The sequence below is a fragment of the Mugil cephalus genome, chromosome 15 (genome assembly GCF_022458985.1).
Source record: "Mugil cephalus isolate CIBA_MC_2020 chromosome 15, CIBA_Mcephalus_1.1, whole genome shotgun sequence".
NCBI classification, from domain to species: Eukaryota; Metazoa; Chordata; class Actinopteri; order Mugiliformes; family Mugilidae; genus Mugil; species Mugil cephalus.
In genome coordinates, this window is record NC_061784.1 from 5426888 (window position 1) to 5442280 (window position 15393).

At 40.2% G+C, this 15393-nt stretch overlaps 1 protein-coding gene across 2 annotated transcripts in view; it reads left to right on the forward strand.

Annotated features, from left to right (window-relative positions):
• gabra3 (gamma-aminobutyric acid type A receptor subunit alpha3) overlaps positions 1–15393 on the forward strand; it is a 95178-nt gene that overhangs the window by 59350 nt on the left and 20435 nt on the right. For both annotated transcript variants that reach the window (XM_047607186.1, XM_047607187.1), the window contains exons 4-5: positions 27–94; positions 11608–11828. In XM_047607186.1, the coding sequence (XP_047463142.1) occupies positions 27–94; positions 11608–11828 (289 nt within the window). The remainder of the gene's footprint in view (positions 1–26; positions 95–11607; positions 11829–15393) is intronic.

The window sequence follows — 15393 nt, forward strand, 5'->3', positions numbered from 1 at the left end:
CTGCTCTTTGTTGTCTCTTCCCACAGAGAGTGTGACAGAAGTGAGGACAAACATCTACGTGACGAGTTTCGGGCCAGTGTCAGACACAGACATGGTGAGCACCATCCTCTTCCTCCTGCCTCTCTTTGACCAGACGTGTCAATCATCAGATCTGGGCATGCTTTCAACACTTTATCCATGTTCCAGTTGTACTCAAAGAAAACAATTTCCTGCACTACTTGTTCCACTGATGTGCTTCATGTTGCTTTTTACAGATGATTGCAGACATTGTTGGTCTTGGTAATTTACTTTTTGGTCATTGTTTCTGTTCGACCTCACCCAGCACCTTGGCTGCTTGTGCGTGCTGATTCTGTCAGCCTTTGAGCTGGACAATATGGAAAGCATCCAAGATGACAATATTGTTTATGTAACAAACTGATAAAATCTGAGTTGGAGTTAACTGTGATTAACATTAACATTTTTTTTGGAAATAATTGTTAATTTCACTTTGCAGCTAGGACAGTCAGCTTTGGAAATGTATCCGCAGTGCAGTCTAATACACGGAAAAGTTGACCTTTATATCAAGAAACTACTGTATTCTACAACTAAACCACTTTGGACAAAGTTATTTCTTGTCAAAGTGCTCTCCTTTTAAACATATTCTGGAGAAATTTCGATCAGAGGCCCTGGATGACCTCCTTCAAACGGCAGATGTTCTGAGATGCTTCCTGCTTTGTCTTGGGACTTGATGCGGCATTTGACATATTTGATCATGCAGCTCTAATTGACCGCTTCGAGCTCTGGGTGGTGTCTGTGGCTCAGCACTCGGCTGGCTTGACAGTCTGTATGACGTAGCCAGATTACTGCATTTTGGAAAACTTTGAGGGTTTTGGTCTCTTCAGAGAGCTGCTCGGCGCAGTAAGACGTCTCCACTCTTAGCTTCTCTGGAGCAGCTCGTCTTCAGGCTGTCAGACTCAGACTCCACATGAGGTGATAAGAATCTCCTGAGGATTTCACAGCCTTATATGAAGACAATTACCAGTGTATGGTAGAAGCAAAACTCATTTTATTTCATTGATATAGTTCATTTTTCTGTCTTGTTGTGTTCAGTGCCCTCACACTGTTTCCAAGCCATTTAATAATGTATCACATTTACCTTGCGTCAGAATCTTGAGTCAGAAACTGTGTTCCATGAGTGCAGCTGACAAATGTAAAGAAAGTATTTCCTCATAATGCACCGATGTGGATATGATAGATATTTTGACTATAACCATGTATCAAAAATCAACATATGAGAAATGTGACGGTTGAGATTCCACAATTCTCAATGTCAAATTATGTCATTTAGACATAGTGAATGCTGCACAATTGTGTACAGATCTCATGAGCTCATTACTCAACTACCACTGCATTAAACTTAACAAGCTGAAGTTAGTAACAATAAATAGATAAGCCTCAGTTAGTGTTGTGTGGAGAACTGCCTCTAAGAATCTCAGAATCCCCAAGATTCTTAGATTCTAATTCTCTGCATATGTCGGACTGCAATTCAAAATGTCTATTTTTCCCCTATCTCGTAGGAACCCTTTCATAGTAAGAGCCTTCGAGGTTGCTCTGTTCATTATGAAAATCTGCTGGTCCACTCTGATTCTTTTCTTCGCTTTTTGCGGTGAAGGACAGAGGGCTATCAGTGATGTAGTCATATACGTCATCTGAGTGCAAGCAAAGTAAAAAAAAATCATCTTTTTTCTTTAAATCACTTCAAAGGACTTCTTTTATCATTTCAACTGACGCAAAAGCTGATTTATTTTACTTATTTTTGGAACGTGTTTCAACCGATACGAAGAAAGAAAAGGAAGGTCCTTTAATGTTATTTAAAGGACCATAACGTTTTTTTTTTTTTTTTTTTTTTTTTGTATCTATTGAAATACAGCCAGTAATGAAATCCAAATGTTGTTTCACTAGACTTGTATTCTGATAACTGAATCTGGCTATGCCGGTCTACCAAATGAAAGTGTGAGTGTAATGACCTGCAGAGAAATATCATGTAAATCTGCAGTTCTCCTTGGGTTCACAGAGTTTTATAGCTTTTTATTTCCTCAATTTTAGTTTTTTAATTATTTTTTGTTTTTTAATAAGAGCTACTCAGAAGCTGGAAGGGATGAAAACTGTAGTTAAAAAAGAAGACTTCGTCATGTAGAGATTAAAAACAACTTCAAGGAAATAATGATATTTCTCTAAAATGGTCAGGTATATCTATACGCCAATGTGGCCAAAGAAACAGTTATTAAATGTTTATTTCTTCTATTACAGTTGTGATGTGATAGTTCCATATTTGTCACAGTTGGATGTGGTGCGCTGTGTTTTTAAAAACCCTTTCACCGGCTCTGAAAAAACAAAAGTCCTGGGGTGGAATTCTACCTCCACAAGATCATCCCTGCATTGTCAGGAAACAATGCGTGAACCGTGGTGTGTTGAGCGGGCTTTGTTGGAGAATGTTGGCTCTCTTACTTTATCACAATGGACAGTGCTTTATCTTTTTCAGCACATATCACCTTCAGGGTCTCTCAGAGCTCATTCTGGATCCAGTCTTTTACTCTCTTCACATGCTCCACTTGGCAGGAACATGAATCAACGGAAAACAGCATGGGACGCAGAAACCCACTTGTGGTAATGTTTTGGTCATAGTAAGGTTAGTTAGTAAGGTCAGCGGTGCTCTTTTCTGTCTCCTGTCAGAGCTAAAGCACCTGCTGTCCATGCACAATCCAGGCCTGCGCCCTGTCAGGGAATGTAAAACAGAAGCCAAGGATTTTTGTCTGGTCCCAGGTGTGAAAGCGTGAACATCAGCATATTGAAGTTTTTTCATTTTTTTCTTTTTTTAATTTCTGTCTTGCCTTGTCAGTTTTAGATCATTATACAGGAAAGGCTCATTCTGGCCGTAGGCTACAATGAGTTTTCTTGCTCCATACTTACATAAAGACTGCGTAAAGGCTTCAAGTATTTCCTTTCAAGGTTTTTTCATAGTCTAGTCTGAAAAGCCGATAAAGCTTTAGCTGTCAGGAGGCGTCACACTGACAGAAGTCTATACATGCCGTATATGCTTTGAAAATACATTACATAGTTATTCATCCTCTGTATCTGTGATATACGCCTGTAGTATAGCTGTAGTATGTACGGTATGAAACGCAGTCTCTTTTTATTCACACGAGTGCCTGGCCTCCCAAAATCGGTTCCTGTTTCTAAAAGGGGAGTGTACCCTCTGAGGGTGTGTGGGTGTGAAGGGTGGCTCGATTTTTCTTCTGAGCTCAGAGAATAAAAAGGACTGCTGCATCTAGTGAGCGGAGCATCTGACCAGGCTTTTAGATTAGGTAGGTTTTGGAGGCTGTATATTTGGGCTTTGAAGACACTCCCACTTCTGAGTACTCAGAGCCGATGAAGGCATATCTACAGTGGTCAGGGCTGTGCGATTGTGTTTTCTGTATTTGGAGTTTCCGGGCTACCAAGTTGGAGTTGGAGTATGGAGCGGGACAACTTCATGAGGGTTGGAGCAGTGAAGGGAACAAAAACAAAGGACCGGTTTTCTAGGTCAGTTATAGAGAGGAAATGGCTAATCCTGGAGGTATTTCAGAGGTGGAAAGGCGCTTTTTAAGATGTTTCCTTGATGTCTTCACCAAAGGAGTGTTCTGTTTTGAAGACTAGTCAGTAGAATTGGGATTATTTTGAGGCGGATATCTGGTCATTAAACCAAAGAGGAGAATGAGTTTTATACTGCTCAGAGCATCGCTGCTTTGTCAGATTAAAGTATTGTAATAAGCTATATCTTAAAATGATACTGCAGCGCTCTACTGTTGACTGTTTTTGGAAGCTGTTTAAATGAAGCAGTAAAAGACAATAAAGGATATGCATTGACGTCACTTACGCTCAGGACTGCACCCTCGAGTGGCAAAAATATGGCGAATTGTATCAGTAAAGACACCATGACCAGGAAAAATTATAAGATCAAATGAAGGACAGTTGGACTTGACATTGATCCATACGAACTACCAAATAAAAAATGGTTCATGAACATTGACATCTGGCCAGATATCAGTTATCCTGATATATATATGGACCTGATTTCAATGCCGGGAAATGCTATACTTAAACTAAAGCATGACCTTTTGGTACCTTATAGAACACAGCTCCAACAGCTTTGTAGAAAAGTGGATTAGCTTCAGTGAGTTAGTTAGTCAGTTAGTTTAAGTTAGTTTCAGTTCATTTCAGCTATGATAAAAGTAGCTAAATAAAAGATGCTAAAACTAAGAGCTTTACCGAGGAGTAACGTTAGCCATAAAGCATTTTTTCATTGGCACAACCTTGTGATTTACCACTCAAACAAGATCGATGCATTGGGGACCCCTGTTATAAATTATTCTGATGGCGTTTTGTAGGTTCTCAACATTTGGTTTATCACCAAAATCACATCCCTTCCTGAAATGAATATTCATGAATATTTCATACCATTCTGTGCATTATTTGACAAGGCATTTCACTCCAGCCTACTTATGTCCACCAATGGCACTAACAGCGGAGTAAAGATATTCGAAATGAAAATAAGATTCATCAGCTTGGAACCACGAATGTCCATCTTGCAGATACGCAGAAGTTTTGCATGATAGCTAAACATTTTATATAGGAGTCAGAGAAGTCAGTAGGTTTCATCCTCTTGAGACACTGACTGTCTCTACCAAATCTCATTTAATTCCATTTAATAGTTATTGAGATATTTCCAACTGACAAACACTGCCATCCCTGGAGTAGAGTGAAAATGTAGAGCTGAAATGCTTTGAGCAAAGCGGAGATGTTACTAGACAGAGCAAACTCCCTAGGCATCTCATATTTTATGTTTCCTGCATCCAGTGGTCTAATTACTCATCTTTGTAACATCAAGTGTCCCAGAAATGTCGGCCTCTCACTTGCCCTGGGGCCTCTCGTTCAGTTTTCGCTTGGGCCCCAGTACACCACAATCTGCCACAGCGTCCCACATTGCAGGAGCAGGAGCTAACTGCGTAACCGACTTGAAAATCAAATATTAGGCCAAATAGCAAGGCACGTTGTTCAGAGTTGTGTCTACAATGGAACATTTCTGGAGTTTGTCACACCAGGACCCAGAATGTGGGTTACAGTCTTGATGCTGATCTCTGGTAAGTAGGTGGGTGTATCTCTCTTCTTTCAGCCTCCCCATTCTCACGTCCCTGTGCTGATTTTTTTCTTTGGTCTATCTTTTATGCCCCCCTCCTCATCTCTCAGTCTATAGAGTCACATCTCATTCGCATACATGCATGCGGTGTCACTGCACATGTACCTGTTTTCATGGTGGAATTTGACAGGCCTGTGCTGATGAAATGGGAGTCGATTTAGGCTGTCACATGCACTGCGCCGAGGTTGGCTTTGACAAAGACATCAGTGATGGCCTGACCTCACCAGGGCTGCACACAGCGTAGGTAAACATTTACGCAATACATGAGATCTCCAGCACACATTGTCATACTTAAAATTCATCAAACCCAAACTCCAAAATGTCTGATCAGTTCAAGGTCTTGACAGAACAGATGGATGCTCCTGCTACTAAAACTTGAAGGTGAACTTCTGGATACTATATCAATCATGTTGCCCCCATTCAAGGACTTGCAGAACAAGCTAACGGTCTCTTTACAGAACACAGAATGTAGATTTGTTTTGCCAGCACCCTAAAATATTCTCTTAAAATAGGGTTAGCTTTTGTTTTTTTTTAAGCTCAACATGCAGGTCATTATGTTCCCTGGCGTCAAAGTATGATTCATGTACAGGGTCAGAACAACTGGAAAGCAGAGCAGACACTGCCTTTTTGCACTCTTAAACTGGACATTTTTATGAAAATGATAATAGGACATGAAGACCTCAGCAGCTTACTTATGTCTACACATGTTTATGTAGACAGTCACTAATATATTTCAGAGCATATTTTGAGAAGGAAACAGTAGAATGAAGTAATATTTACTGCTGATGCTTCACACAGGCATGTGTAAAATGACATGTGAAAAGCATAGAATACATAGCATGGCAATTAAAATGGACCTAATGTGACATGTTTGTACGCAAATACATTGTATCACATAGGATGTCAGCCTTTTTCTCATCCTAATGACCTCAGTGCCCCGAAAGAACAAAGCACTGATTGCACTGAAGGACTGTTAAAAAAATATTGTCAGTAATCACTTTTGTCACTTTTATTCTAGTTTCTAGAAGGTATGGTTTCTAGAAGATCAATAAATCAAGCTCCTCTGTACTGCACAACCAGTTTTTATTGGACACGATTTATTTATGCTTACTGTGCACAGCTCCAAAACTGAACAATGAGCCTTACAACCATCATGTTCCACAAATATGTACTCTGATGTAACACATCACAGTACATATTTGTGGAACAAAGCATTCATATCTGAGGCGGGACACCAGGAAGCTCTAAAACATGTTTACGTCTCAGAGCTGCAGATGCCTGTGAACTCTGAAGATAATTGGAGTTGGTACGGGATTCACAGCTCATTGCGAGTCTCACACAGGTTACACTCCCAGCAGGGAAAGGTGAACGGCGCACAAGAAGCAAGAGAGAGGATAATTGACGGGAGAGTAAGAAAGACTTGTAATTAAGACATTAATCAAGCCTCTGACTGATCATTAGAACATCCAGAGAGTGAAATCTAGAAGTGCTAGGTCCAATAGATATTCCACGTCCAGGAAGTGATGTATGTCATTACCACGCAACCAAACCAGAATTTCATCTTGGGCCTTCTACATACTGTCAAAAACAAGACATCATAACATATATCACATATCACTTGGGGAATAGCTGCACAATATAGTATCTTGTCAGATGTGCTAAATCAAAGCTGTCAAACCAGTCACCTAATCTAGGAGGATAATAAGTTACCGTGTGAAAATACTCAAAGATGTCCTAGACTGAGTAATTTGTTCAAGTTGCTGCATTTTCATGTGTTTAAAAAACAAAGTGACGATGAAGGACGTTTGAGGTTTGGTGGGATGATATGATGGCCTGCCACAGAAATTTTGATATATTACAGGATGCGTTCTACCGGACACAGAGAAAAAAATACCTCTGCATGCAACCATTCAGAGCCATTTTATTGTACACTAATTCAACTGTAAAATGCTCAGGTGACATGCATGAAATTGTCACTGTTACTCCTCTGTCCAAAAAAACATGAAGCTCGCCCAGACAGATTATTGCAGGGGCATAATAAGCTCCCAACAGATCACCTCCAGACCATAAATATGGGTGGTTGTGTCTCCACTTTCTTGCACTAGCCAAACTGTTGTTTTACTTCGGCCTAAGTCTCATCGAGTGACATGGAGGAGGTGGAGCTATAGACCCCTTCGTGGCCTACGTCATGCTGATGGGAAAGGTTGAGGTGAATGCTGTCACATTCAATCGTGAAAATGTGACCTAGCTGAATTTTTGGTCCAAAAACCAAAAACATGTCGGCACACTGAAATAGCTTGGTAACAAACTGCAGTAATTCAAACCCACCACCAGGGGAAAACACTTAACTTTCCCCAGACAGGAGTCAGAACAATAAGGTCCATGTAAATGTCTGGCCATTGCACGGTGGGCAGACCTGTCAAATCATCCATCACTCACTGGATGGACGATTTGACAAATTACGTTAAATTAATCACTATTTGGGGGATTTTTGTTACATTCTTGTTAATGGTAATGCTAACAGCTAAGCTAACGCACTGTTAGTTGTGTGTTTCAGGGGTGTTTAAGCAGAAGTTGCATGTACTACGTTACCCTCCACAGTGGTTCCACTTACTTCTTGTAAAGATAGACCAGGCTTTGTCCCCTCTGCGTCCTCCTTTGAGCAAATCGTCCATTCAGTGAATGACAGTGTAGGGGTAGGTTAATATAGTCCCATCAGTCAGAGTCAATTTTTTAAAATAACACTTGCAGCTCAGAGAGTATCAGAGTGTATTCATATATTTCCTAAAATATGAGTTTTCCTTGTTCATTCTTGCCAAAAACAGTCAGTTGAAATATGCTAACCGCCGTTTATAAGCTACAGTGTTTGAGATATTTTGCCTCCAGCTAAGCCCCGCCCCTAAAAAACGTTACACTTTTTACAAACTGTAAAGGGGTCTGCACCAGATACCAGGGGGAGCTCTGCTTGCTTTGGCTTCACTTCTGAGGAGCAGTTGCCGTCCATCTTTATACACGGTATGTTCCAGATCAACTTTCCACTACAAAAAAACTGTTAGCACAGAGGTTGTTCTTGCTTCCAGGCTGATGACATGACTCACTGAAACACACACACTCTCACACACAAAAATTGCACATTTAAAACCTCAAGGGGTCATGTGATTAAAACAAGTTTTATAAGTTCTACAGTATGTGACACACCTCTGTTGCTGAAGACATTATTCAAATGGAATGTAATAACTAAATGTTTAGAATTTAATGAACTCATTAATTAAAAGGCTGCATTAATATTCTATCAGATATTAGACACAACCTTTCTTGCCATTATCAGGGAGCCAGACACTGCCGTTTTTTTACTGTCTAGACTAATTTAGCCCCGTCTAATGTACATCCTACCTTAACCACCACCTTATCAACTGCTCCTATTATTTTTCTCATTTCCTCTCATTCTCATCATTTTCAGCCCTGCCATTGGCTGGTTTTCTCTGTACTGCTCCTCTCCCGCTGGGCAAAGGAGACATTTCTTTGTGTGTGTGTATGACATGCTTGTTGTTTCTCTCATTATTATCCGTTTGTTCCTCATATCCTCCTCAACACCACAGTGACAGTCCCACAGTACTCACCGCAAGGGTTTGGTAATTAACCTTGAACCTTGAAAAACCTTGAAAACTATTAAAGTTATGGCATTTAGTTATGGCACATGAGATGGTGATTTCATAATTCCATATGAAGCATGTGAATAAACAGATTGTCTGATCTAATTCGTTACAATTTATTAGGCTCTACAGCGCATGACAAAAAAAAAGATTAGGCTCTATAGTGCGTTTGACAAAAATAAAGATCCACCTCTAAAGGAATCCAAATATAAGAGAATGTTTCGAAGAATTCTTGTGTGGTTTTGTGAATGCAAGAACTGATCTGATCTGACTTTATGTTGCCCACTGTGCCTCCGACAAGCTGTCATTGTTTTAGTGTCTTCGGGGGATGCTGTCACATAGCTTAGGATAAAGGCATTTTGGAAGTAAACCCATTTATGGTGGTTTATCCATTCATTGTCCAGTGACAGACAGCTCTATCTATTCCTTCTTCCCTCCATCCAGGATGGACAGCAAAACTTTCTGAGTTTGTTACTATGAATGATCCCTTTACAAAACACAGTTGTGTGCATTTGCAGTGCATGTCGGTGACCCAGTATTGTAAGACTCATTGTGTATACAGCTTATCTGCAATGTCCACTTCTAATCCATTGAGGGGCTGTTGTAGTACATCATTGCCCTTTTCCTGTCCCCCCATTTTTTTCTGACTCCCTGCTTTCTAATACTGTGAAAATGCCAGAAGTGAAGTGTAGATATATGAGGACTGGTGTATTACTGTATATGTGACAAGTCATTCTGTATTCACAAATCTATCTGGAGCAGCAATGTCATGAACGTGTATCAAAATGTCCTTTAAATTATGGTTGTTTGCAACAGCAAATCCATTCATGATTCTCACAACGATAAAAAAGACATTTGAAATCTACTGCTGGGTTGAAGCTCCGTTCTGTCTCCTCTGTCAAGGAGAAATCAATCACTCGGCCCCTGGAGAAACACCAGCTGGCATCTGAGCCCATTGTGCCATTTGGCCTTGTGTGGAGATTGACTATACTTTTCCTCATTCCTGTCTTTCGATCTTCAAATTAATTCCCTGTGTTTACAGGAGATTTCTGTCCATCGGATGGAAACAAATGATGGCTTCACCCCAGCTGGGCCAAGTGCAATTTTCATCAATGGATGTTATACCCCGATTTGGGCCAGATTTGGCAACTCCTAAAGACAAGAATGAAGTGTGTAGCTTAAGTGTATGTGTAGTAATAGAGATTAAAATAGCCTTTCTTTGCCAAGATAGAACAAACTTTCTGGAGGTAAGAAGATGCACAAGACAGAGACTAATAAATCCCCGTGTGTGTAGTTATCAGTCTTTCTTATGACCTGGGAAGTCCCTAATAGCCTGTACCAGGCACCTAATTCATGACCAACCTGCTTGTGATATAATTAATGTAAAAGAGAAAAACGACTTTTGAACTTTTGTCAGATTCGTCAAGATTTAGAGACACCTTAGACATTATTGAGCTGAGACTGCAATTAAATGAGAATGGCAATGATGTTCTGCAGGAAAAAAAGGTGGTTACAGGAAAGGTGTGCGTTAGTCCTATTTGTGCTTTTATGTGTCTTTGAGGATCTCTGTGGGATTTATTAAGAGCACCGCTGTGAGGACAGATGCAGCATAATTGTTTAATAGTTGTGTAGGTTTACGGGCCATCAGGAGGTCACTTACATCAACATAACAGATCTCTGTCCTGGCACGTCTAGAGGAACCCTGTTGATGTTTTATGAGTGGAAGTCTTACCTCTCTCTCAAGCTGAGAATGATGATTTCCTGTTGTTAAATCCCCTGAGAAACGACTTTATCAGGTTTTCCCTCACGGAGCAGCCGGTTACAGTTTGCTGGTGAGCACTGCGGTACGGGAGCCCCTGTCACCGTACCAGCATAAAGCACAAAGTGCGACCCAGAAAGAAGCACATACACCGCTGTGCTTTTATTGATCACCAATACTGTGTACTGCTTTGTGAGATACGGACAGCTTCCTTCCATGTAACTCTGTTAAAACGGCTGCTCTTCATTTGCACAGAGGGAAGGCCGTTGCTAGGACACAAAGTCCTATTGAATGAATAATGTGAAATACATTCACTCTGACCGGCAACTTCCAGCGTTCGCTTTAGTTTATTTAGGGTTTTCTTTGTGCGTGTTGGTGGCTACACGGAAAGACTTTGTTGCATATTAATAAAACATGGAACAGATGTGTAACAGGGTTTCTCGCTGAGGCTCATTTGCCTCTTAGTCCATTGTTGGCCTTTCAAGTGTGAAAGATAAACAGAGTAGTAATTATATGATGCAAAAATGCATCACAGCAACTGCTATGGTGTATGCATATTTGTTGCTACTTTGTGCAATATGAAAAAAAAATATATACCTCTTTAATAATTCATAGGATGCTTTTCTAGTTTTACATTTAACATAGTTTTGGCATCCCATGGGCAGAGCAGTAGATGCTTCTAAAGGCCAATATGTGGATGTGTTGGAGCAGGAAATGCACAGATTTAAATAATAACATGTTTATTTGATAATGGCTCCATTCATTCGGGCGTTGCCATAAGTCACTGGTGGCTGAACAAACACACAACACCAGAGGCCCAGAACTGGCTCACCTTAATGGAATGCTGCCACGATAAATGTTATCATTCCTGCTTTGCCGAGTCAAAATGAAAAGCGTTCAGCTAAATGACACATGGATTACAGTACCTTTATGTAAACAGTTATCATGCTAACACACTTGTCAACCTCTCCTCGTTTCAGGAGTACACCATCGACGTCTTCTTCCGTCAGAGTTGGAGGGACGAGCGGCTGAAGTTCGACGGGCCCATGCAAGTTTTACCCCTCAACAACCTCCTGGCCAGCAAGATCTGGACTCCCGATACCTTCTTCCACAATGGAAAGAAATCGGTGGCCCACAACATGACGACTCCCAACAAACTGCTACGGCTGGTTGACAATGGCACGCTTCTCTACACGATGAGGTGAGCTCCTTATTGTGATCACTCCCAGGTCAACATGTTTGATGCTGTTTGTTCTGTGGGTTCGTTCAGTACGGTAACGCTCTGAAGTACACTTCCAGTCAAAAGTTTAAGTACAGCTCACTGAATTGAATGAGAAGGTGTGGTGTATATACAGTATGTACAGTACAGTATGTTCACAGTCTTTGCTGACATTGGTTGGGATGTCAATATTTTGCAGGTCTTGGGTCTTAAACTTAGGTGCTAGATAAATAAAAACAGAGTAATCATTAATCCACTGAATTATTATTAGATACTTAAAAGAAAAAAATGACCTACATTTTATTGTTCAGTTGAACAACATATGACAAAAGTCAATGTTTGCTCCATTTCATTAACGGTACACAAACATTCATGCGCTTTGGTCAAACTAATGGTTATGAACTACATCTGAAGATGTCCCCTATGGCTGTGAGAAACTGTGAAAAATGCGTTTGACCATTTAGATCAGTTTATAGACCATTCCAGTATAATCGATAAACTGTGCTTCTAGACCTGAGGCTTCCAGAAGATGGAAGATGGAGATGTCCAAAGTTAATCCAATTCATCTCGAGGTGGACATGTACTCTATGTCTGTGGCAAATTTCATAGCACTTAATAAAATAGCTGATGGGACATCTTGCTTGGACACGGAAATGCGATCTTCATATGTCTCAGACAGACAGCCCGGTGAATAATATTAATTTCATCAAAGGATTTTCATTGTGTGAATGTCACGCCAAAAGTACACTGCAAATGGCACATAAGCCAAGACATTTATAGTCAGTGAATACCACTTTGTGTAGAACTAGAGCAAAAAGACATTGCCATGAAAAGGCTTGAAAAGAAATACGTTTTTTTATGATTGTCATCCAGAAAGTCAGTATTGATTTCCAGAAAATGAAATAGGGAAAGAATTTCATTTTGTAGTCCCACATGAGTAGGTGTGATATGGTGGCAGCACTGCCCAGGCCAAAGACGTCTGAGCTGTAGCGCAGCATTACGAGGAATGACATGTTTACATACACAAGTCAATGTGTGGTAAGAAGATGAGTAAGCTGCATGATAAAGAATGGTAAACCTGTCAGAAAATAAAAACACAAAAAGCGCCTTTTGGAACCAGATTACTGATTATTCTGCAGACCTTGTCTCTTTTAACCAATAAGTGTAACACCATCTGATATTCTAAAACTAACATGTAATTTATGCCTTTAAAAAAGTACAAGAGTTTTCAATGTCCACAGTTCATGCACTACTTCACCTTGATACAGAGCTTTTGCTGATTAGCTGGAGGGATCCTAGATGAACTGCATTGTTAGATTCACTGTGTAGCACTCCAAAGGAAAGGCTGACAACTTATAAATTTGCACACTGCATAGGTATTAGGCTTTAGAATGTAAATCCATCTTACTGGAAGTTTAATATGGGGTGCGTAACCATAGCACCCGGCGGTGATTGGCACTTCTCCCTAAACAACTGAGTAAATCCATTTAATCAGCACGTCTGCAGCATCTGAACTGACAAATGCTGTGAAGGCCTCCACTCTGCAGGACTGCATCATTATTTTCAATTGCGGGAGCTGGTATTGTCTGTCAGTGCTGCAGCAGTCTTATTTTTGTCAGAGCATTTATCACTCACTCTCAGTTCACCTCAGTTTAACTCAAACTCTTCATGGTTTCTACAGCAAGTCTGCTTCTCTCATGGAGGCTAATAATTCATGAAATGCTTCAAATTGGACTTAACAGCTTATGTACCCCCCCAAAGCAAATACAATTGTTCGGTTATATTCAGAGATATCCAGTTCCTAACAAAACCAGGGTGCACTGGACCAGTGAAGCAGGACTCACTCTGTGTGACTATAGCTGAATCAATGGTGCCTTAAATCGCCATCATATTTAGCAAATACAATATAAACTGTTCTTTATAATGTATAATTGATCTGGGTTTTTGGCTGTAGGGATAGCAGAGTTAGTCACTTTTTCAAATATCTCAACAAGTTTTTGAGTCCCCAGAGGATGCTCACTCTTGTGAATGTGACATTCAGAAGAGGCACCGTGACGTTGACACATTTTGGATTTTAGTGCAATGTTTTGACAGCTAATCAATCGATTGGCTTGAAATATGGTCTACACGTCCAGTGTGAATTGACGACCACTTTCCATGTACCCAAAATTTTTGGCTTCTGTCTTAAAAGTTCAACTGATTCCCATCACTGTGACAAAATCTTAATTAAAGCCCAGTTTGCCGATTAGGGGTTTGCAACCTTCAACACTCAAAGAGCCATTTGGACCCATTTCCCACAGAAAAGAAAACGCTGGGAGCTGCAAAACCTGTTTGATATCTAAAATGAAGATAACACTGCATATATCATTTTTACCTCTATGCTAGGCCTACGTATAAAAAATTATAGTGTGTTGCATTTATGAAATGAAAGAACTGCTACAGAGAAAACAAAATTGTATTATGCATACATAACTGTGATTTATCCATGGTTGGCTTACCTGCGGTCGAAAAGTTCAATGCGGCAATTTGCACATCGGCAGTTGTGATGTATATTTTGACCGAACAAAAAAATTAAACACATTTTATTCTAATGTTACAAGATCACCACAAATTCTAAATTAGAATTATATTTAAAAAAAAAAAAAAACTAATTAACTAAAATAAAATACATTTGAATTAAATACTCACAATAGCAATAAAGTACAGTATATGTGCTGCAATGCACTGTGGGAGTTCAGTGTTTTTGGTTGATGTTGCTTCATGTGTGCGTGGCATTCAGTGTCATTCAGTTGCTGTCCAGCTCTTGCCTGTTCATCACTGAGTGAATAGTTGCCGCTATTCTGAGGCAGTTAGCGTGAAAAAGTGAACGACTTTGATCAGTGTCCTTGCTCCTCACCGCTCACCACAGAGAGCCGCAGCAGAGGGACGACAGAGCCTCGGATTGCCAACCCCTGTGGTTACCTAGGTAACCCTTTTGTATATTTCCCACCCCAAATGTCTCAGAGAGAAAGAAGCTGAACTTAGAAAGACTGCTTGGTGTATGGATGCAGTCACCACCTTCTGAAAAGAAAGGTGGTAATCTATTTAGGTTCACCTGCTGTGAGCAGGGTGAATTTGGTAGTAGGAACTAAAGTCATGGACAAGACCTATTGTCTTGTCTAAAAGTCAGTTGTATTTCTTTTGTCTGTGCGTACTTTGAATGTGTTTAAAAGGATTCCTGTAAAACATCAGCTCAGTAGAACTGAGCGCATAAGGTAGTTGACACATGACAAGGCGTTGCTGTGCCTCATTATGGCTGTAGATCGTTTCTTTTATACCTAATGAAGTATTTTCTCAACAAAGACAGCTTTCTTTTTTGTCTTAGATGAAAGTAATTGTAATTCTGTTGTCTCCAATCTTTTTCTGAGCGTCAGTCAAGTTACGAGATGAACGCCATCAATTAGTTGCCGGTTTAAGTGTTGTGTGATATGCAGTTGTGTGATGCTCGCGTTTGATTTATGTTGTATTGCGTTAATATGAACGGTTTCTGGACCACTTATCAGTAATG